This window comes from Aquila chrysaetos, chromosome 10, assembly GCF_900496995.4.
Source record: "Aquila chrysaetos chrysaetos chromosome 10, bAquChr1.4, whole genome shotgun sequence".
Taxonomy (NCBI): domain Eukaryota; kingdom Metazoa; phylum Chordata; class Aves; order Accipitriformes; family Accipitridae; genus Aquila; species Aquila chrysaetos.
The window spans coordinates 39,298,758-39,319,828 of record NC_044013.1 but is presented as its reverse complement, the minus strand read 5'-3'; the positions used below and the strand labels follow the sequence as shown (position 1 = coordinate 39,319,828).

Genomic DNA, 21,071 nt, shown 5'->3' with positions numbered 1-21,071 from the left:
AGCAATGTCCTGTGATAAACACACCTTCTTATTTAGTATTTAGAAATTAATCTTATTTCACTACACTGCCATTAACATCATCCATTAAATATTAACAAATGTGTGCAAATGTACCGGGGACAAACTGTTCAGGGGGTTGTTTCTTTTATAAATGCTCAAGACTCACATTTAAAAAAACCGACCACGTAAAGTCAAATCCCATCAAAACAGAAAATTGACACAAATTTTAATATTTATATATTTTAAATCAAAACACAATTAAATATAGTATGTTTTAAGTACATGAATAGTTGGGCATGAGAGAAATAAGAGGTGGTACATAGTACCAAAAACCTATACACAGCCTTTTTTGCTTTTTCATAGACAATACAGTGTGTCTCTATACAATCGAATATTGCAACAGAATAACACTTGCTAGTCAATCAAGATATTCTGAACATTGGAGATGATTTGAGTTCTTCGCAAAGTGATTTTTTGCACAAGTTTGAGGAAAAAAAGCAATCATAAGAGTAAAACAAAAACCCCAAAATAGAAGTGTTATATACTAAAAATGCAGCGATAACATAACAGTGAGACACTGAGTAGTTTTGATACCCTGCAAAATCAATTCACTGGGGAGAAAAAAAAAAAAAAAAAAAAAGGTGCTGTGTAATACAGTGGCTTTTTTACTTAAACTAAAGGTTTTGCAAGTTGCAAGTGTTGACAATGTCAGGGAGAAGGCCAGAGGTCATTAAAAATTGTTTTTCTTTGTAAACCAAACATCTGGAATTAGATACTATGTTGGTTGGAGGACAACAAGCTATGGAGAATGGCAGCAATTATTTTTTCCTTGTTCGTGGGATGGAGAGGAAAGAAAACGGAGCAGTCTACAGGGTACAATCTCCTCAAAACGTGGGCGGCATTCGGAGCTGTGGCTCAGGAGCAGAGGGTTGCACAAGTGCAAGACTGGCTTTTGAGTCTGCTCTGTGTTAGACACAGGGGATTTGTGTATGCAGGTGTAAGAGCTTGACAAGGAAGAGTTACACTGTCCAGGCTTTGCTCCTGATCATTCTACGCTGCCTTCAAAGTTAATGTAGTTATGAAGTAAAATACATTTATCTTACAGTTGAATACGCATCTATTTCAAGTAAGGAAAAATAAAACTTAGAACTTTTTAGGTCATTCACTGCCAATGAATTCACCATTTCAGGTTCACTTCTCCAATGGCCAATGTTGGGGGCATGCCCCGTGGCCGTTCCAATTATGTGTTTAAAAATTACAAGTAGTAGAACTAGAAACTACAGCAAAACCTTCCCCTCTGTTGTGGCTTGTGTCCCATTCCAGATATTTTGCTTAAAAGTCTTTTTGAGACAGGGTCAAGTATTTGTGAAGTTGATCACAGTTTCTCAGCGACACACTTGTAAACTGCATCTTCCTCTCCTTAAAAACCATCATTACTGCGAGTGCCACATACAACAGGAAAAAGTGTTTCTTCACGCTCTACAGTGGAGGTACAGGATTGCTTCTTTTTAATTCTTCCTTATAAACAAGGGAGATTTCAGCGGTTGGAGTAACAGTGCTTTGTTTTTATTGGCTGTGTTAAAGAATCCACCAAAAGGGTAAGTTCACTCACTCTTGAAGCGGAAAACCAGACTTCCTGTTCTGGCATTTCTAAAATCATAGCTAGAAAAGGAAAAACAGGGTTAGAGTTCATTTTACCCTTAAACATACAAGGGAATCACTCAATAGAAAGACATTTTGTGTTTAAAAATGTTGAAGCCAGGTATGCTTATGAGTTTGGGAAAGAAAAAAAAACCCCACACCCCAAAACTAATCCCACAACACACTCAACCTTCCGATTACTGTAACTGTACTTGCTTAATTGAATCCAGAGCATCTGCAGCCACTCAGTATTTCTAAATACTGTGCTGAGTGACCTTTTCATCTAGCCAGACTAGAATTATATCATTTGCAGCCAAGCTATCGAGTGAAATCACTATATACAAGTCATTTAAATATAACTGCTCTATTAAAAGAAAACAGTCACACAGTGAAACTAAGGATCCAGCCGTTTGAGTCTAATAACTGGGCTTTGGCACATGTTTACCTTCAATAATTAAAAATACTGTGAGTTAATTTTTAAGAAGTCAGACGCCTGAAAGCCAGAAGTGCCAGATATTAACTTGGTAAACTGCTGTCGTCATTATTTCACAAAATCTAACTGTTGCATCAGAACTGGTTTTTTTAACCAGAGAACATGTGTACTTGTACAACGACAAAGTCACTAAACAACAATACACAACACTAAACCACTAGCCTATGGACGGAGCCACTGCATGTTTTTTAAAGTGTAGGCACAGCACTGCGTAAATTAGTGCACCCAACAAGACAACTTCCCAGCTGTTGAGTTTTACTGACACTTTAGGCAAATATACCAGTATTCACTAACGTGAAACAGCAAGTGTGTACTCAAATAAGGAATTATGGTATTGATCCTGCAACACAAATCACCCTTTTAACCAATAAGGTAGTTTAGAAAGACTTGAAATGAACAAAGACAATTTTAATGCTTGCACAGGAGCACCAGTACAGGCATCTGTTAAGAAATTCCTACAACATCATATGTAGGCTGAAACACTTCCAACCTTTGTTTCTTCATATCATGCTATGCTTGTTTGAACATTTACCAGCGTGGGTTTCAGATGCACTAGGAAGGGAAGCAAGAGCTCTGCTCCTCCCACAGTCTGGCTTAAGTCAGATAAAGACAGGCAGCCTTTCCGCCCCCTTACCTTCGTAACCTTCTCCGAAGGCTGTTCACATTGCGCCTGCTGCATAACGTCATTGACTATCATCTTTGCTATCCTCCAAGCCATCTCTTCTTGAGCCTGCCGTAGAAAAAACATCCCAAAATACGGATAGCTTCAAGTTCTTAAAATAAAAATACAGTCCTCTCAACATAAGTCACACACTCAACCTTGGAGACGCCGTTAACCTTCACAACTCGGTGCCTTGTAGTAAACGTATCCTCCCTTGATGGAAATGCACCTGCTTTCCAAGTACAGCATTAACTTCAATTATCATGAGAATTTATGGCTTGATGCAATTCCCAAGAGAGTTAGTGAAGTTTTTAGACTTATCTGTTGGGGACTTGTCCAAGCCCCTCTGAGGGAGAAAAAATGCAGCCTGTAATCCATGTACAGTGGTCACTTCACAGTAAAAACCAAAGAACAGCACCTCCACTCCTAACTGTGGATATATCTTACAACACCACAATAAGAAAAACCTTGACTGCAAGCCCACAGTTAACCATTATATTAGTTAAACCAGCAAGCACTGGCAAAAATCAAACTAGTTTCACACATGCATGCACTCAAATTATATTTAGCACAGAGAGTCTGACAGTTCATGTTGGTGCATCAGAAAGATACTCAGAGAAACAGCCAGGATTAAGAACTTCAACATTTCATTTCCCTAATCTACACTGTAAAGTCACAAGGACAACATAAAAGAGGACACACCTCATCTGTGTTTCCTTGAACCCATTTCTTCATTGCTTGTGAAAACATGGACCCTAATTGAGATAAAAACAGCAAGCAAGGTATATTAGCAAACTCTGTGTCGCACCTCTATAGAAGCTTCCATCCATCTGAAGGGTTTGCACTGCTGGCGTTAGGGAACACAGAAGAGTGGCATGAAAGACAAGGGATTACACGGAGCCATGGTTCGTTAGACACTGAGCCCAAACCATTCCTCTTTACCAGAGCTGAAAAGCAGCATTAACAGCAGATCCCAAACTGGGTGGGAAGCATGTAGAGAGCTGAAGTTCTTTTTCATCTCAAGACCAAATCTTTGAAGGTTTGATCATCAGCTCAGCTGCTAGCGGCTTTCATCCCTGCCAGGTTCCATCGACAGCTCCAACTCCCACAGGCTGCTCATACTCCCAGGAGTCCAGCTGGACCAGAAAAGCAGAATTTGGATAGGAAACTGGGCCAGAGATGGGTTTTGCTTCAGTACAGGACGATCCCCTAAGCATCTCTATTTGGCTTAAAAGAGATCTGGAAAGAGTCAAGAATCTTGCTTATCTTGACTGCAGTAAGGAAGAGAGCAGTTCTGCAGATGTTTACAGAAATGGAGAGAAAGAGGAAGGCAAACCTTTTGATTTTTTGACATCAGGTTCTGGTTCAGATTCTCTGATAAACTGTCCCAGGTCACTGACTCGTCCAAACGTCATCTTCCTGAAGAGAGGAGGAGTGAAAGAACCACACAGGTTACCAAGAGAACTTCAGCATTATGGAAAGCTACCAGTCCGGAAAACAAAAAAGCCACCAAAATGAAGACTCTAGTGTCAGAAGACTGGCATTTTACCAATTACCACCTCTTCCACCTAAAATTGATACACTGGGAAAAATCTCCTGTTCTTCTCACATATCTGAATTTGAAGTGCATCTTAAAAATTCTTCTAGAAACTAGAAGCAGGCAAATGCTTCAATGACTCAATCATGTAATAACAACAGGCAGTGCTAGCAAGTGCTCTACACTACCATAAGAACACGTCATTAGGGAGAAAATGGTTTACAGTACCTAAAAGGACAGGAGACTGGTATGCAATAGAAAAGCAAGGTAGCTATAGAAACAAAGAATTTCTGTATGAGATCCACAGAGCAGAAGAGCTTTATAACAAAGACCAACTTAAGAAACAGAAGAATACCTGTGCAATCTGCTAAAGAAATGAAGTATAAGCCCTTATCTACCATGAGGGTAGGGAGAAATCAAAGTTGCATATTACAATATCAAAGGCACCTGCATTTATTCTTTTCTGTTCCAACCCCAAACAGGAACTACTTAGGTGTATTTTGCAGTCAGAGGAATAATAACTAAGAGAAAGAGAAAAACCAATAGGAAACATTTTTCTGGCTGCTGTTCTGGCCAGAGAAACATTCACTATGACATTGGCGTTAAATCATGCGATTGAAATATTTTTACTTTCAAATATTAAGACATGTACGAAGACTGCAACATCTTCCATTTATGCGTACTGTCCATGCAGGAGGACACAGCAAAAATGAACAGAGGTGAAACACGTAACTAGAAAGAATGAGATACACTGAATGAACCTTACCCTGCATATGTTCGTTGATATAAAGATTCTGGATCCAGACTTGCAGCATCTACAATTATTGCTTCATCAAAATTTTTCAGGATTTTAACATTAGCCTTTTTGACATTGGACTACAAATAAAAATTCTAAGTATTAGTGCCCAATGCAGACAACTAATAGCTTCTTAACAAAACCGCCATTTTAGTGCTTTTACACTTAGATAAAACTCCATAAAGTCTCTAAGCAAGCGTAAAAGAATTTAGAGAGCATCTACGCAGCGATGAATTCCTAACTCAGTATGACATTGTTTTTCAACAGAGGATGATAAAGTTATACGAACAGAGCCAAAGACACAATGTACAGGTCAGCATACGTACATGTAAGGACTGCTGTCTAAGCATTATCAACTGCACAGATCTGTGTGCGCATGCAAATTATTTGTTTGTGAGTACATAACACTGAACTACCTCAAAAGCTGCGGCAGCTTCACTCATCCCCCTCATGCACTTGGTAAGCAATTCCCAAACACACTATGCTTCCCCCATACACAGAGAACAAACACTTATCTTTCGGCCTGGAGTATTTATACAAGATTATGAAAAAAGCCAAGGAAACATTAGAGAAACAGCAGGGAGAGCACAAACGCACAGCAATCTATTAGCACCTTAACACAGAACAGAAACATTTATGGCAGCTGCCTTGCAAACTCCTTTCCTGCTGCTCTGCGTAAGCACTGTTCTTTATGCAAAAATATGCAGAGACCCAGAGATTCTCCTATTCAGATAAGTAGGAACGCATACCACAAAATGCAGCACTTCATTTCCTAAATTGTCCAAGCAAGCCAATTACCAGCAGTTCCTCCTGCTCAGACTATCAAGCAGCAGGATATTTCAAGAACACAAATTTTATTCCCCACTTTGCAACTAGGGGGGAGAATATTCCCTCCTTGCAAATTAGGAGGTTTAAAAATATTACAAGCAGGTAGTACAGCTTCCAAGTTGCTTGAAACACAGTACATCGATACTGTTGATCTAGATACCAGATTTAAAACCCATGGTAGCACTGCAGCATTCAATAAAAGCAATTCAGCAGAAGCAGTTCTCGCTTAGCTTTTCTGCTCTCAGCTAGGCTTGCAGTTTGCAAGCTGACCTGGTTACAGATAAGCTAGAATCTGCTTATCCTCTCTTCTTTCACATCTGAGTTAAGCAAAGCTAGAATTTTTGGAACAGACAACTCTTGGTTAAAAACACATCTCTGACATTATTGGGATGGTTTCAGAGTGTAATGAGCTCCACTGCCCGTTTCTGAGGCTAGGCCCACACAGGAGCACAGCTCTCAAAGCAGCACCATGGAAGGCAATAAAAAAGAAAGATGCTGGCCTGCAACCAGGGCACCGTGCAAAGCAAATACACTGTGGACATTTCTCAATGACTTTGGAAGGGTAACAGAGCCAAAGGAACCTGGTCACATTCTTGTTTCTACGCAGTACAGCAAAGAAGCAGCCATATAGCTCTAATCATGCTTAACGAATGATCAGAATTCCTTACCCAGCAATGGACTTTTTTTTATGCCCAGCTTTACAACAAACTATATACACGCAAACAAAATTCAGGTATCACCCCCCAGCTCAGAGCATCTCGGTGGTAATATAGTCAAGAGTCAGAGCTCTCTTTTGGAAAGGTCAGGAGTATGGCCATTTTCTATCAGACCAGCACGACTAGCTAGCTTGAGGACAATAGTAGGGAAAAGTCTGCTGAGACAAACTAGTGAACACCACCTGGTCAGATATTAACTGTCATTGCTCTATGTTTGAGCAGATAGATGCCTTAAACCCTAGAACTGAGTGGACTCTTCAGGACAGAAGATCTGGCACTTTAATAGAACTGAGCACACAAAACTGGCATGTCAAGTTCTATAGCGTATTCACAAGTGTCAATTTTTGCCTGAAGTTATAACTATGGTATTGATTAAAAAAAGTTATTTCTAATAAAAAAGCATTCATAAATGTTACGGCACTATGAAACAGGTCTTCACTGAATATTAACAGCTTAATAAAAACATAACTTTGATGCAAAGAACTAAAAGCACTACAAGACTTTGGGTACAACAAATGCAACAGATATCCTAAGTTTAAACAAACAATATTGGCATGGAAGGGTGTGTTTAGTCTACTTACTGCTAATACAACAAAGGCTTTAATGTTAAAGTGGAATGGGAAGCTTCAAATTACAAGATGTTTCCTTAGAGTGTATGAACATTGAAATTTATACAGAAAAGTGATTGCAGCATTTCCTATAATAGAATCAAACCAAGAAACTCATACCTGGGAGGCAGAGCCATCCGGGCCCCCTATAGAATCGCTATCGGGAGAGCTACCGGGGCCATGAATACTCAGTGCAATATTCCCTCCTGGAAATTCATCTCCTCGTACTGAATGGATGAGATCATTCAAGTATTTGTAGTAAAGGTTGCTGGACAAGAAACCAGGTAAAAAAACCTGAGAGACAGAAGGAGGAGTCCTCTTTAATCAAGGCTGGTCTGCACAATTACTGTGCATTGTTTGCAGAACAGAAGGGACACACAAACATCTCAGTCCTCGTGTAGATGGTACACGAGTAAAAGTGTCCACACATGGAATTATTCCAGATTAGTGATTGCATTGCTTTAAATTTGAATCCTACTGCAAAATGAACAAAAATAACTGCCTATTAACCAAATTGTCCAGTAACTGGAACTGAAGTTCAGATTTTTTTTTTTCTTTTCCTCTAGAAAAGCCTGACAACCCAGCAGGCTTACAGTTATTTTGCTATGCTGTTCAAAAATCATCTGCAGTTCCAGAATCAAATCATTAATCTCTAGTATCCAGCTACCCCAGAGTTACACGCTATTAGCCACACCACCAGTATTAGACTTGCAAACAACTGCTACTAGCAGGAAGGAAAATTTTCTAAAGATATGTAATAAGCTGTTGATAGCAATTCACATGGGAGGAAATTCTGTTACTTCCATTAAAATGCAGTAATCACCCGAGACAAACATTTCACAGAGAATTAACAAAAGGGTGGTATCTTTTCAAATCAGGTTGGGGAAAATAGTCTAGCAAATTTTACTAAAGCTGTTCTATTATCTAGGTAAACAGGAAGTCAGTTAAAAGAACAGGACAAATCAGAGATGCTGAAGGGGACACTTGACATGCTGCAGAATCTCCACACCACCTTTACTAACTGTCAAAACCGTTCTGAAGAAGGTATCTCACCGTCTCCATGGTAGTCCACGCCTGCCGCAAGGGAGTAGTGAAGCAGTTAGGGAGAGGACCACCTTCCCTGCAGATGTTGGACTCAATCTCTAACCTCACCGAGTCATCAAACCCAAGCGGATGCGTGGCTTGAAGGGAGAAGTACCTGCAGCACCGGACAGGGGAAGAAGACAACACAAAAGGATTTGCAAAACTTTGCAGGTGGCTAGTACCCCCCCGTTCCACCCAAGACCGTTAATCATGCTGCAGCCACTAGATGGTGCTGGCTTCAATAAACGTACATACAACTGATCTCACTAACTACAGGGGAACAAAGTCCCCGAGTCACAGAAACGTTTGATAAAGCCTTGCCCTGAAGATACAGAAAAAAGAAACAGAGCATCATGTGAACTACTGATGAGAGGAATCTTACGCACACAGCTTTGTAGCAGGGAAGCAGCAATGAAGCAGGAAACACCCAGAACTCTGAAGCAGCATTTACTCTACTAATCACATCATTAAAAACTGAGTTTATGGATGGAGCAGGGGGTTGACTGATGAAAGTCAGAGTGAATTGTCTGCTTCCTCTCCAATTATTACTTCCTACTAGGGTAATAACTCAACAAGCTTGTGGCAATGAGTCTCACACTTAAGCTTCAGAACAAAGTTTTTCTGGAAGCAGTTTTGATGTCTGTCTTCCAGTTGCATTATTGCTAAAGTGAAGCACAAAATAAAGGAAAAAAGTTACACTACTGAGAGTGAGAGGAAAGTCTGATATTAAAAGGGATCTGATCGCTTCCTTAAAAAAGGAAAATATTTTGAAGTACTAAGAACAAGCACTATTTGGCTTTTACTATGTGTGAAACGGCTTCTACAGCCTACTTTAAATGGATAACACTATCTGAACCTTAAGGTTTTTCCTACAGTGATGCATCTGCTATTAGGTTTAAATCCTTTACATTCTCAAATGGCAATCAATTAGCTTTGATATTTCACAACCAAACATTAACTCAAGCAATCAAGTCCTGAAAATTCTGAATTGTGTTTAAGAATGGAGTCCTTATAAGGATTTTCTCCTCACGTATAAAGAAAATTTTAAAAGTTCTTGTGTGCATACACTTCAAAGGCCACGTTAACAAAATGTACTTCAGCAAAACAGCACAAGACTGCACAGTTACGCTTTGAAAATGACGAGTTCCTTTTGCACCGTGCAACACAAAACTACAAGCACAAAATTAGAGCTTTAGAAACAAATAGTTGTTGAACTCCCTCACTTGTCATATAAAATCATGGCATCATTCTGTGCTTCTTGCCCATCATACTGGCCTTTTTTGGCAGCAAGTTGAGACTGGAAGTTATCTGCTGCCAACCAGAACTGCAATACATTAACTGCATCTTCCTTCTCCATGTACTGGAACAGAAATTTAAAAAAGAGAAGAAATTAAAGAAGTTTTAGCAAGAAACTTTCAATAAGCATAGACAAACCTGCTCCTTCCCATTTAAAACAAGAAATATAGTCTATATATCGATGATGCAAAATTGTCACCAGGACATAAAAATATTCTGAATTTTCAGATACAGTGCTGCAGACAGATTTAGTTCGGTTAAAAAAAAAAAAAAAAAAAAAAAAAAAGAACTTGTGACATTTCTTTCTGTACTAATTTTCACATTTAGTTTCCAAACAACTATTTATTTGTATCATACTAAAGACAGGGGAAACACAATTTTCATGCTATGCTTAGCTTACATTGAACTCTGCATATTGTCTCAGTTTTCCAGCTTGCTGTTTCAAGCTACATTGTCTTGTCAGACTACCAAGACAAGTATTCTACTACTAACAGATGATTCCGTAAAGGTATAGGTCCCTGCAACCGTAAAATCATACATTTAACCCACCACATTCCAACTTGATAACCTCTCTATGTACAGCTAGTGAATTATTTGTTATCTGTAAGAATGCTTAAGGCTTTCAAAGTCACTACTTCACTTCGCAAGATAAAGACAACTATGTCAAAGCTTCTACAAAGCAAAGAGACACTTAGAAACACTAACTGGAGAAGACATGCACAAACACTCATTCTACAATAAAGCGTACAGGTTTGAACATTTGAAATAGTTCTACATGTGGGCAGGAAACAGTTTAATGTATTTTCTCCCAGAAAAAGATACACCTCATCTTTTTTATTATATGTGAGGTGTCTTTATTAGAGCCATCAGGGGATGAAAAGTTTTTTCCATTTGATAAAAAGGAATAAAAAAAGCAAAGCCAAAACCTCAACACTCACCTCAGAGAAATAGAACAGGGCCGATTCACAGAAAAGTATGTCAGCCAGATAAACAGTCCCACTAGTCAGCACCTCAATCTGGTATTTACAGAAATGATGACTTCGCAAAAATTCACTAAAGTGCCTGCACACAGATAAAATAACAATTAGATGTTAAGGGTCAACAGCATTCGAGCCACATTATGAACCAATTAGTTCTTGCCCCAGCAGTCTCTTATTTTTAGTTGGATAAAAGCAAAACAAGCAAGAAACGGTGCAGATTAACAAGTGACACAAGAAAGATAAAAAGAATGCAATAATAGCATGCACATACAACTTCAGCAAATGATCACAAGAATGGATTTGGAGGAAGAGATCCGAGCAGTTTCAAAAAAGTTATTATACAGTTATGCCTCCATAAACATTTTTAATGGAACCACCTTTTGCAAAAGGACAATAGACACAAGAAGCCAAACCATTCAATCAACTTACTCTTGTTCCATTGCATTAAACACTATTGACTGTGCTGTAACAAAACAGTTTGGATCCACTTGTCCGTCTTCCCCACAAATCTTTGCTGCAAAGAAAGACCAGGTTAATTTTAACATGCATTGAGCTGAAAGACATGAGTGATGACTAGTTAATGAAAAATTGCAATTCAAAGCTACTAGACTCAGCTGGTTCTGACTGCGCAAACAGAGCTTTTAAAGTACTGCAGATAGCTGAATGATAATGTTACGGCTAAAATATTTGATTGAGACGCAAATATGGATTCCCTCCATAACCACCAGGAATTGTTTCACTAATTTAAGCAAAGTCTCTGAAAAATTCTTCTGGGGATACTGCCCAGCACTACTGAAAGGTCAGATCCACTGATACTTGTAACATGATCTACTATCTTTTTACAACTGACTTTAAAATTCATAAAAATAAAAAGAAATATGAGCTTGTGTGGTATTAAAGACGCATTTTTATGGGGAAGGAGGAAGCTCTGAAATGAGTAGGCAGTATACATTCTTACCAACTATGTCATTTCTCATTGCTTCTGTAATAGGTATTGGTTTAGCAGCATCTGGAGAAATATATTTGGTGAAAGTACTAACTGCATCCCGTTCTATACCTACAAGGAAGAAATATAGAATCAAACTTTGAATTCCTTGGCACAGGTCTAAAATGAGGTGTGAATAACAAACACCTGCTCTTCAGAAAAGCAAGCATCTAATTATCAGTGACAAGTTTCCTTCCCACCAAGCTTTCAGTCCACTACTGGATACTTTGCTACTGACAAGCTACAGCGACTGTGTTATCTCTAGCCAGGTCACAATAAGCCCAGCATGGACTGACTAGCGAGATGGAATAAAGCAACATAGATCTGAATTCCCTGCCACCAGACAAGAGAACACCCTCTTCCTCAGCTGCACACCTTAGTCCCAGAAGTAACGCCATTCTGGCAAGAACTGCAGTGAAGTTCCCAATTTCTAGCTCTAATCATAGACAACATAAAATGCTTTATAATGCATTATAAAAGAATTAAAAGAAAAAAAAAATCTTAAAATGCGATGCCTCAGAACAAGATGTATGCTTTACAAGTCATCTTTCAAGAGCTGGGACACTGCTCTGGAAAAGAGAAAAAAAAAATTGTACTCCAGACTTTTCAGATTTCTCAAAAAGGACCTAGTACTTTCAAATTCTTTTTAGACATCAGAAAGCAGAGGTGCTTTTCATGGCTAAATTATCATTATGTTTAAGCTACTTTGGGGCTGAGGTTATGTATTGTGGAGGTACATGATAAATAACTGTATGAGAACGACAAACAGCAAGAGAAAGGGATGCAACACAAGGAAACAGTTGGGCAAACAAAAGGAACCAATATGAAGAAAGGAGCGTTTCCTTTTTGTCTGTAGACTTGCACAAATGAGAGGACTGAGTAGATGCAAAGTAGAGAAACAGGTTACTGTGCATGTAGCTTACTACCAAAAGTAAATATCTTAATTTCATCCTTACTTCCAGTAGCCTCTGAAGAGGTGGAATCCAAATGTGAGAACAAATCAGTTACAAGGGGAGGAACTCTATCAAATAAATCCAAGAACAAAAACAGTACATTCCACACAAAAATCTCTACAAGTAACCATTACTTATGTCATTTTATGTGACACAGGATATTTACCTTCTGTGGAAACTTAATTACCGATTCTCAGCCCCATCATCCAAATTTTCTGCAACTCTTTTAAGTTGGGATGAGATGGGTGAGGGAAGAACGGGACATTGCAATGTTCATCTTCATTTCTTAACATTACACATGTAAGAACAGAAGTAACCTAAGCTTATTAGAGTGTATAATGATTCTGAAGTCTCTTCAGCAGCGTATTTATTTTTAAGCAGCCAGACAGTCAAACAATACATAGCTCAAACTGACCATTAGCTTATACAGCAAGTTAACATTACCGATACACAAAGATTATTTTCTTCCTCGCAACATCACATCATACTTACTAAGAACACGTGAGAACCGAGGCAGCTCACTGTACAAAGCAAGCAGCAGCTAGTATGTTCCCCATGTCCCCACCTTTTAAAAGAAAGGGAACACATGGCACTTACTTTTCATGAGTTTTCCTGACAAGTCTTTTAGTGCAGAGGAGGGGCTGTTTCTATTTGATACTGTAAGCTTGGAAGATTCTTGCTCATCAGCTGGAACAGAATGGGTCCCTGTCTCAGATTTTCTTAGACAAAGAACACTGGTATTATCACTCTCCTGACCCAAGAGCACGTGGTTCTGGCTGTTGCTAGTTCTGTCGTTCCTGTCCAAATCCACTGGCTTGGTCCTGAGCAGACGGACTGTGCTAGAATCCTCCAGTCTCTCCTCAAGCAATCCAGTTGGAGAAGACGACCCAATTTCCTGCTGTTTCGAGGGTGACACTGGTTCTGCCAACGAACTCTGCTTAACTGTGTTCAAGCTATGTGCTCTTATACGGGACCATGTTGTGGAGTGGAAGCTTTCAGCCTCTAACCAAAACTTAACCAAGTGTTCCATTCTGCGTAGTTCCATAAACTGGATAAAATAAGGGAGGGCTACATTGTCCTGCAGAACTTGTTCAAGGGTCTTTGAAAGGCTTGATTTGGTCTCTTGAGCCTGGTAATTCAGACACGATCTGCCTGAAGAAAAATATAAAGGGAATGACTCCATATTGTACTCCAGACATGGGTATTCAGTACAAAAATGGCCTGCAATGCAACTGGTGAAAAGACGATTCCAGCATAATGGCAGTACACAAAGTAAAGGAACCTCTTTTCACAAACAAATGTACCGTCCCCATTCAAAACCCTTCTAGGGTAACAGAGATACTATTGTAACAGCAGTCAAATTTTTCAATTAGCTAATCTACTTGCCTGAAAACCAAAACATGGTGACCATACCAGTAATATACATAGAATAAAAAGAAATGTTGACATCATTATAAATCTGATGAAGCCTTACCTAAGTCTCCAAAATGAGCAGCTTCCATGTGACTTGGCTGCTTCTTAAGGGCAGCTGTCCGACTGCTAGAAAAAGAGTCCATGTTGGCAGAGATGGCATTAATTGCCACATGGCTTGGTCCTGCAGCCTCCAGCAAGGCATGATTTCTAGTGCTTCTTTGAGGGGAATGTACTGGTATTGGAGCTGGAATCAAGACAGGAATGATTAAAAGACAAAGATTCCAAGACCTCTTCTAAGCAGCATCCAATGCTAAGCACCCCAAGATATGCCAGAGAGTTTGCCAGACTCAATCTTATTAAAAACCTTATTGTACCACTGTGTCTCATCTTCGCTCAAGGGTCTGTAAGAGTAAAGACCACAGAAATAACCAAGTTTTTATTATAGCAAGAATAAACTCACTTCCAATAGATCAGTGGTACCCACCCACCTATATTTTCCTTATTCAGCAGCTAATTAAAAGATGCCAAGTCTAAGTTTATAAACGAAATATTATTCCCGAGTCTTCCTGCTTCCTTGATAACCACTATCGTAACAACTTAATACTTTGTCAACAATTTAGTTTACCTACAATGTGTTTGCCAAACCATTCCCATACCTTTTTGAAGGCTAAAATATGTTACAAAATCCTCAACTACAAAGCTATCTGCGAGTTTTAACATTAATATCTTTCAAAAATATTTTCTTTGCCTCTATTTGGTTTTAAGAGGAAAAAGGAACAAGGAAGTATCTCTGATGAAACCCAGGTTATAAGCCTTAACCTCCTCTAGCTGTTTTAGAACACAGTGGCTATTTAAGCTCAACAAGAACAAAGAACTTCCTCACACAAAACTCACTGCCAGTGAAAAAGCATCAACTAACCATTAATTGATGACAAAGCTGAAAAAAACAAAACATGCTCATAGTTTCAAAAGCTCTCAGGAAACTGCATTTGATTAGGATGTCATGCAAGGACATTTTACACCTCTCATTCAAAAATAAAGCAAGTCAGATGACACATTATCTCAGCACACTACTTCCTAACGATGTGTTTCATCAAGGTGTCAAGCAACTTGGTTTTGATGACTTTCATGCTGCATAACTTTCTTTATATTCACAATTTTATGACACATGATGACAGAAGTCGACAATTTCACACTTGCACGTCACGGTAACAGATTCCTATACCGTTACGCCTAAGGTGAGTTAAAATGCTTAAGTTATTGCAAAGTGTTTCTCCAGTTGCAGTGTTTGGTACCAAGACACTGCCTGCCACCTTATACAAAGCCTTTGGTATTTAATAGCAGCAATAACGGAGAAAACACATTTTTTCCAAGGCCAATGGATGGCAGCCAGCGGCTTGGCTGATGACAGTAACTGGGGAAAACTTGGTGGAGGCTACTCATGTAGAACCAGAGCCACACTCCTCATAACGGTTTAGGCTTTTGTGAATTAGATTCAAATTTAATTTTATATTATGAACATGAGGAAAAAAAATTGTTCTACTTAATCTAAGGATCAAACACCTGTTCCAAAACCTCCAGACAGCATTACATCACTAACCTAACATCATACAGACCATGGAGTAGCTGCTCACCAAACTGCAAAGATGCTCACCACCTTTAATATGATAAATTTTCAAATTTGCTTTTATTTACAGGGTTACCATACTGTAGCCTTTTCCTGGTAAACTCTTTCAGCTAGTCATTAGAAATTGTAGTTGCACTGAAATCATGGAGTGTGCTATTAAATGGATGCAACTTACTGTTTCCTATATTTGATTTGAAAGACAGACCACCGAGGTGAAAAAAGTCTTTAATTTTCTCTTGATATCCAGATAACACATTAACAAGTACAGAAACAGGATTTTGTCTGAGGATATAAAAGTAACAGATCAGATTCACGCAAATTACCTCATCTCCTTTTAGTATTGCAATAAAAAACTGCCAGGATAAATAATCTTGTTTTCCCACTGTTTATAAACCTCCTTCCCATCAAGATTTTTTTCTTCTCTCCTAACAGATTTAGCAGCAAGATTTCTGTATCACACGGAGCAGCACTAGAATAGCTATTCATTCTGACCAAGATTCAGATCTTCAGTCTCACAAGCCACATCGGTCAAAGTTAAATCAGACATTGGCAGCCTCTTTTGTGAATTAGACACGGTTAAGCTGCATTTTCAAAACTGCGAAGTGCACTACATGTAAGCATGAAACTTCAGAAGCAATTTGTTGTAGATAAGCAATAACCACTATCTGCAAGGTGACTGAATTGCATGATCACTTTGAATTAAAGCTCATGTCCGACATAATTTAATAACCTTCTGTACTTACAGATTCAGCAAGATGACTAGGAAAGATTAGCTACTATAAATACTCTGAAACAGAATTAAGTTTTGGGGTTGTTTTGTTTTTAATGCATATGTCACATCTGCTCTCAGTCATAAGGAAATTATCCCACTGGTTAAAATAAAAATGGCAGATAATATTAAATATCTGAATTTATAGGCAAAACAAATATTGATCTTACTCTTAATTGCTTTCACATCTGTGGTCTTTTCTTGTTCTTTGCCTTTCACTGTAAAATACAAAGGAAAATGTTAATGCTATTTTGAGTGACTAATGGCATTTACCATAGACTAGACATAAAATTCCCAACTTCAGCAAGTATCAGAGGCAGATGTAAACTAACATTTTGTTAAAACTGACCTCTCATTTAAATCTGCACATCTATTAAATGACAGAGGCTTTCAAAGCTTTTGTGTTGTTTTCAAAAGCAAAACCTTATCATCCATGAATTAAGTTTAATGTAATACAGTATGTTAAAATTAACACTGACCAAGTCGCTTGCTGTCTATATGATTAAAGCAAGGCTACATTCAAGGTTACTTTAATAAATAGCATTAACTCGAAAGAATGGGATAGATGTGTTTTAAGTGTAGGGCACTGGCAGATGCTCCGCATGAACTAGAAGTTACACACCTACGACCAACATCTCCCTCATATTACAGCAAGAGCAGTACAACACACAGCCAGAGAGATGTACGTGGAACCAGCTCCACAAAGCCAGAGCCAGCCCATGACTCCTCAGTTGTGATGGATACCACAGAAATGTTCTGGAAACACACTGCAAATAGTTAATTCTCTCACAAATGATATTGCTTAACTATCATCAAAGCTATGGCAAGCAACTGGTGGGAAGATAACAGTTTAAAAAAAGCTGTGATGGAAAAGCCATATTTTTGAAAATTATTTTTTAAAGGAAGCTCCTAAAGGAAGTGAATGAGGAGATCCATTTGAAACAAAAATAAAGAAACCAAAGGACTACATAAACAGGATGGCATGAGAAACAAATTAAGTGGTGATATTGGAGTAGATGATCTACTAGCAAAACCTTCTCCAGCTGCTCCAGGCTGGGATCATTACTACAAATAGGTCATCTTTGAACACTGACTGTGGAGTCCTTCCAAACAGAACCACAAATCATAACCCAACACAATCAAATATTTACATCACAAAACACAAGCACATTACAAAAAAACCACCCCAACCTTTCCTACTCTGACCTAAGTATTTTAAATATTTTAAAGGGAAACTTCAATCTCTGGTTACATAATTGTCCTGCACGGTGGCGGCTGCAGCACTGCCGTGCTGCCAGCCTTCGCTGCGAGAAGTATAAACGTTGCAGGTCTGTGAATTGGCAACTCAGCATTTAAGATTTAAGCTAGCAGCTAGCACATTCCCTCTCTGATAGAGAGGTTTAAGCCTCCATTAAAAGAGCCAGATTCTTTTAAAACTGAACTCTCATAGGCAGATGCAGCTGTGAACAGTGAGAATAACCAGCTTTTACATAACTGAGGGCGTGCTGATATGCTGGAGAAAAATCACTGAAAAAAAAAGAATCTGCATGTACCTCAGTGTTACTTCAGACAATGGGAACGAAGCAACCTCTACACAGTATTACTAACCTTTATCTTTCCAAAATTATCCAATAGCGGACTCATCAAACCGATTCCTAACTATCAGCAATACTTCCTGAGTTTCAACAGAAGAGTCCTCCATAAGCCTGTTTTCAGTTTAAATACATCTGTTCCTTCCTACCAGCTACTCAGTTCCCCTCTGCCTAGTTACCGACTTATTCCTGGTAATACAAACTCCTCGTTCGTGTTCCCAACCTCTTTATACACAGGCTTCTTTTGTCCCCATCAGCTTCAAGCAGAACAAAATGAAGTAGTTAACAGCAGAGGACAAAAGAAAACTCCTATACATGACAAGACCAAATTTTAGAGAGTGAAGTTTCACTAAAGGAATTTACTTTCACTTTCCTCAAAAAACCAGACGTCACTTGGTGTCTGTGTGAAGCCAGAGAGATAACTGCGGTACACGATGACCGAGGACTAAGAGTTTGTGAGAATTCCCAGTAGCAAACCCCATTCACAATGGGGTAACACATCAAACCGAGGCAAGCCGGCCACGTGACATTTGAGAATTTTAATTCACATCTTGAATTACAGAAGAATGAACAAACCTAAAATCTTCATGCATGTACATGTACAATATAAAACTTCAGAGGTCAGCTAACTAGTAGGACTGTGTGCATTATTTCCAAGATATCCCTCGTGAATGAGCATGTAGCCTGGCTGTTTCATTGATAACAATTTCATAATCTGCCCTCAAGTGCCCAGCTGCTGGTTCAACTGTTATAGTTTAACTTCTCAACCTACTATCCACCCTCAGTCTTCTAGACCTTTATTTTAAGGCCCATGCTAAAAAACCCCCAAACGTTTCACCATTGTTCTTGATTTTCCTACATGTTAGTTGCTTTATGATCCTTGCTATGATTTAATTTTTAAAAATTGTTTTAGTTTTTACCAAATGTGATATCCTCCTAAACAACGATAGCTCAACCCGAGAACACTGATGCTTTTATATGGTTTTGGACTGGATGTGTCTAGTCTACAGAGGTTTATCATGAGCCTTAATTTGTTGCTTTTCTCCCAGCTGCAGTTTAAGATCTTCCCTAAAAGCCAGTATCTAAAAGGGAGATTATACAAAACGGTATTATTTTATGTAGAACCCAGATGAAAGCTTACTCCTCTCCTCTTCTTAACAGCGCCTCTCTCGGGCATTTAGTTCTGACTGTGCTCCTCTGACCAAAGATCCTTTAATCCAAGTAACACGCTCAATTAGACGTTTCTTTACTTTCTCCCCAAGAAAGTTTTTGCCAAAGCTTACATTGTTCCTATGATTACGCATCAGGATGGAACATCAGCTCCACAATTCTCTTCATCAACGAAGCAGCAGAAGCTATTTGTGAGCAGTTTATAAACAGTATGAAAGTTCTATTCTGCAGCTCAACATTAGTATGTAAACACCCCAGAAAGGATTACGGCACTTGCAAAACCTTCAGCGGACTTCAAGAGTCTTCAGAACTACTAATACAAACAGAAGTTTAAACTAATTTCTTCCAGGACTACTGCACTAACCTCCACAAAGAATGAAATTTTCGATGCGGCTACTTAGGCTGAGCAAGCTTAACAACAGGATGTGTCAGTTAAGAGCAAAAACATCATCTCAGATAGTATGTTCTTTCCTCCTAACTTACAGTCTTGCCTCCCAAGATGCACATTTGGGGCTTTACCAGCTGAGAAATGCTTTAGGAGAGCGTTGTAGCAGCCACTGCTGGAAGAGCAATGGTCATTTTGCTTGAACTACAGCATTACAAGATAACAGAACTACCTTCCCAAGAGGCCCCTCCTAGAAGGTGCCACTTTGAACAAAAACCACTCAAACCACATATCATGCAGATTGAAAGTGCACTACACCACATTTCATCACAAGCTGTGGCACAAAAGTGCCTTCAAAGTGTTTCATTCTCAAAGAACACTTAGACTATATCCATTTGTGCTATAGGAATGTTATAAACATTTCAGGACTCCTAAATTTCACATCTTAGCTTGTGCTCCATAACATCAACAAACATATTACAAAATAAATCGTCAATGACTCCTTTGGCTTTTATGAAGAGCTCAGTGCGATGAGGTCTCTTTTTCAATTAGGTTTTTTAGCTACTGCCGTAACGCACTCAGCCCATTATGTTTTTACGGAACCACGTACATCAGCATTGTGAAAAAAATCTTCTGTGAACAGTTAAAGAGGCTCAAAAATTGCATGAGGTAGGAGACATTTTACACCAGTCCCCCTAACCGCACAAGTCACCCGTTTCAGAAGTGCTAAGCTATATTCCTCCCGTGCAGAAGAAGGGTGGAAAAACCGTACGAGCGCTGCAACTACAGCCGCTCCCCGAGCCGCCCCGGGAAGGACGGAGGCTGCAGCCCGGCGTTCGCTACCGCCCGCAGCCGGGGCTGCCCGAGGTCATCGGGGGAGCCCCGATCGCAGCCGACGCCCCGAGGTCCCGCAGCAGCGATCCCCGCACAGCCCCGGCCTCCCGCCGCCCTCCTCCCCGACCCCTGAGGGAGGAAAAGGGCCCCGTCCCCGGGAGGTGCCGGGACTGACCGTCATTTGCGGGGAGCCCGCTCCTCAGGGGCCGAGTTTCCTCTCGGGGCCCCGTCGCCGTCCCCGGAGGGGCAGGGCCGGAGCCCAGAAGCCGTGAGGGGGACGAGGCCGGCAGCCGCCCCTCAGCCCCGGGCCTCCCGCCCGCCGCCCCCCTACCTTTCCGCCTGAAGAAGGACATGGTGCCGGGGAGGGGGCGAGGCGGCCGCTGGGGAGGGGGGGGGAAGAAGGGGAGGGAGGGGATGAGGGCAGCGAGCCGGGCTCCCTATGAATGAGACTCCTTCCTCCGCCCGCCGCCTCCTCTCCCTCCGCCTCTTCCTCCCGCGGAGGCGCCAGCGGCCGCCATGTTGTCAACAACCGCCCCGCTCCCTCTTCCGGGCAGCCGGCGGCCCGCCGAGCATGACGGGATGCGGCCGCGGCCCCCGCCTCACTCAAGATGGCCGCCCTGGCGTCAGGCAGCCCAGCCAATCAGCGAGTCGGGGCGGCCATCTTGGATGAGGGCAAGAGGCTCACGGGGGGGGGGGGTGTCCAC

General features: G+C 40.2%; 1 protein-coding gene across 4 annotated transcripts; it reads right to left on the bottom strand.

Moving 5' to 3' along the window:
* Nucleotides 1-196: 196 nt before the first annotated feature.
* On the bottom strand, nucleotides 197-20,934 carry AKAP10 (A-kinase anchoring protein 10). 4 transcript variants are annotated; one of them, XM_030027729.2, is made up of 15 exons: nucleotides 20,543-20,934; nucleotides 16,557-16,604; nucleotides 14,052-14,234; nucleotides 13,175-13,729; nucleotides 11,598-11,696; nucleotides 11,069-11,153; nucleotides 10,598-10,721; nucleotides 9,587-9,723; nucleotides 8,334-8,478; nucleotides 7,401-7,574; nucleotides 5,099-5,208; nucleotides 4,132-4,214; nucleotides 3,498-3,550; nucleotides 2,769-2,864; nucleotides 197-1,662 (listed from the first exon to the last, which is right to left on the bottom strand). In XM_030027729.2, exons 1-15 carry the CDS (start codon nucleotides 20,718-20,720, stop codon nucleotides 1,657-1,659), a joined length of 2,076 nt encoding a protein of 691 aa, XP_029883589.1. In that variant the 5' UTR covers nucleotides 20,721-20,934; the 3' UTR covers nucleotides 197-1,656. The 4 variants fall into 4 exon arrangements, with proteins under 4 accessions (XP_029883589.1, XP_029883590.1, XP_040982523.1 ...); XM_030027730.2 differs by having other exon boundaries at nucleotides 20,699-20,934; XM_041126589.1 differs by lacking the exon at nucleotides 16,557-16,604 and having other exon boundaries at nucleotides 20,543-20,692.
* Nucleotides 20,935-21,071: the final 137 nt, after the last annotated feature.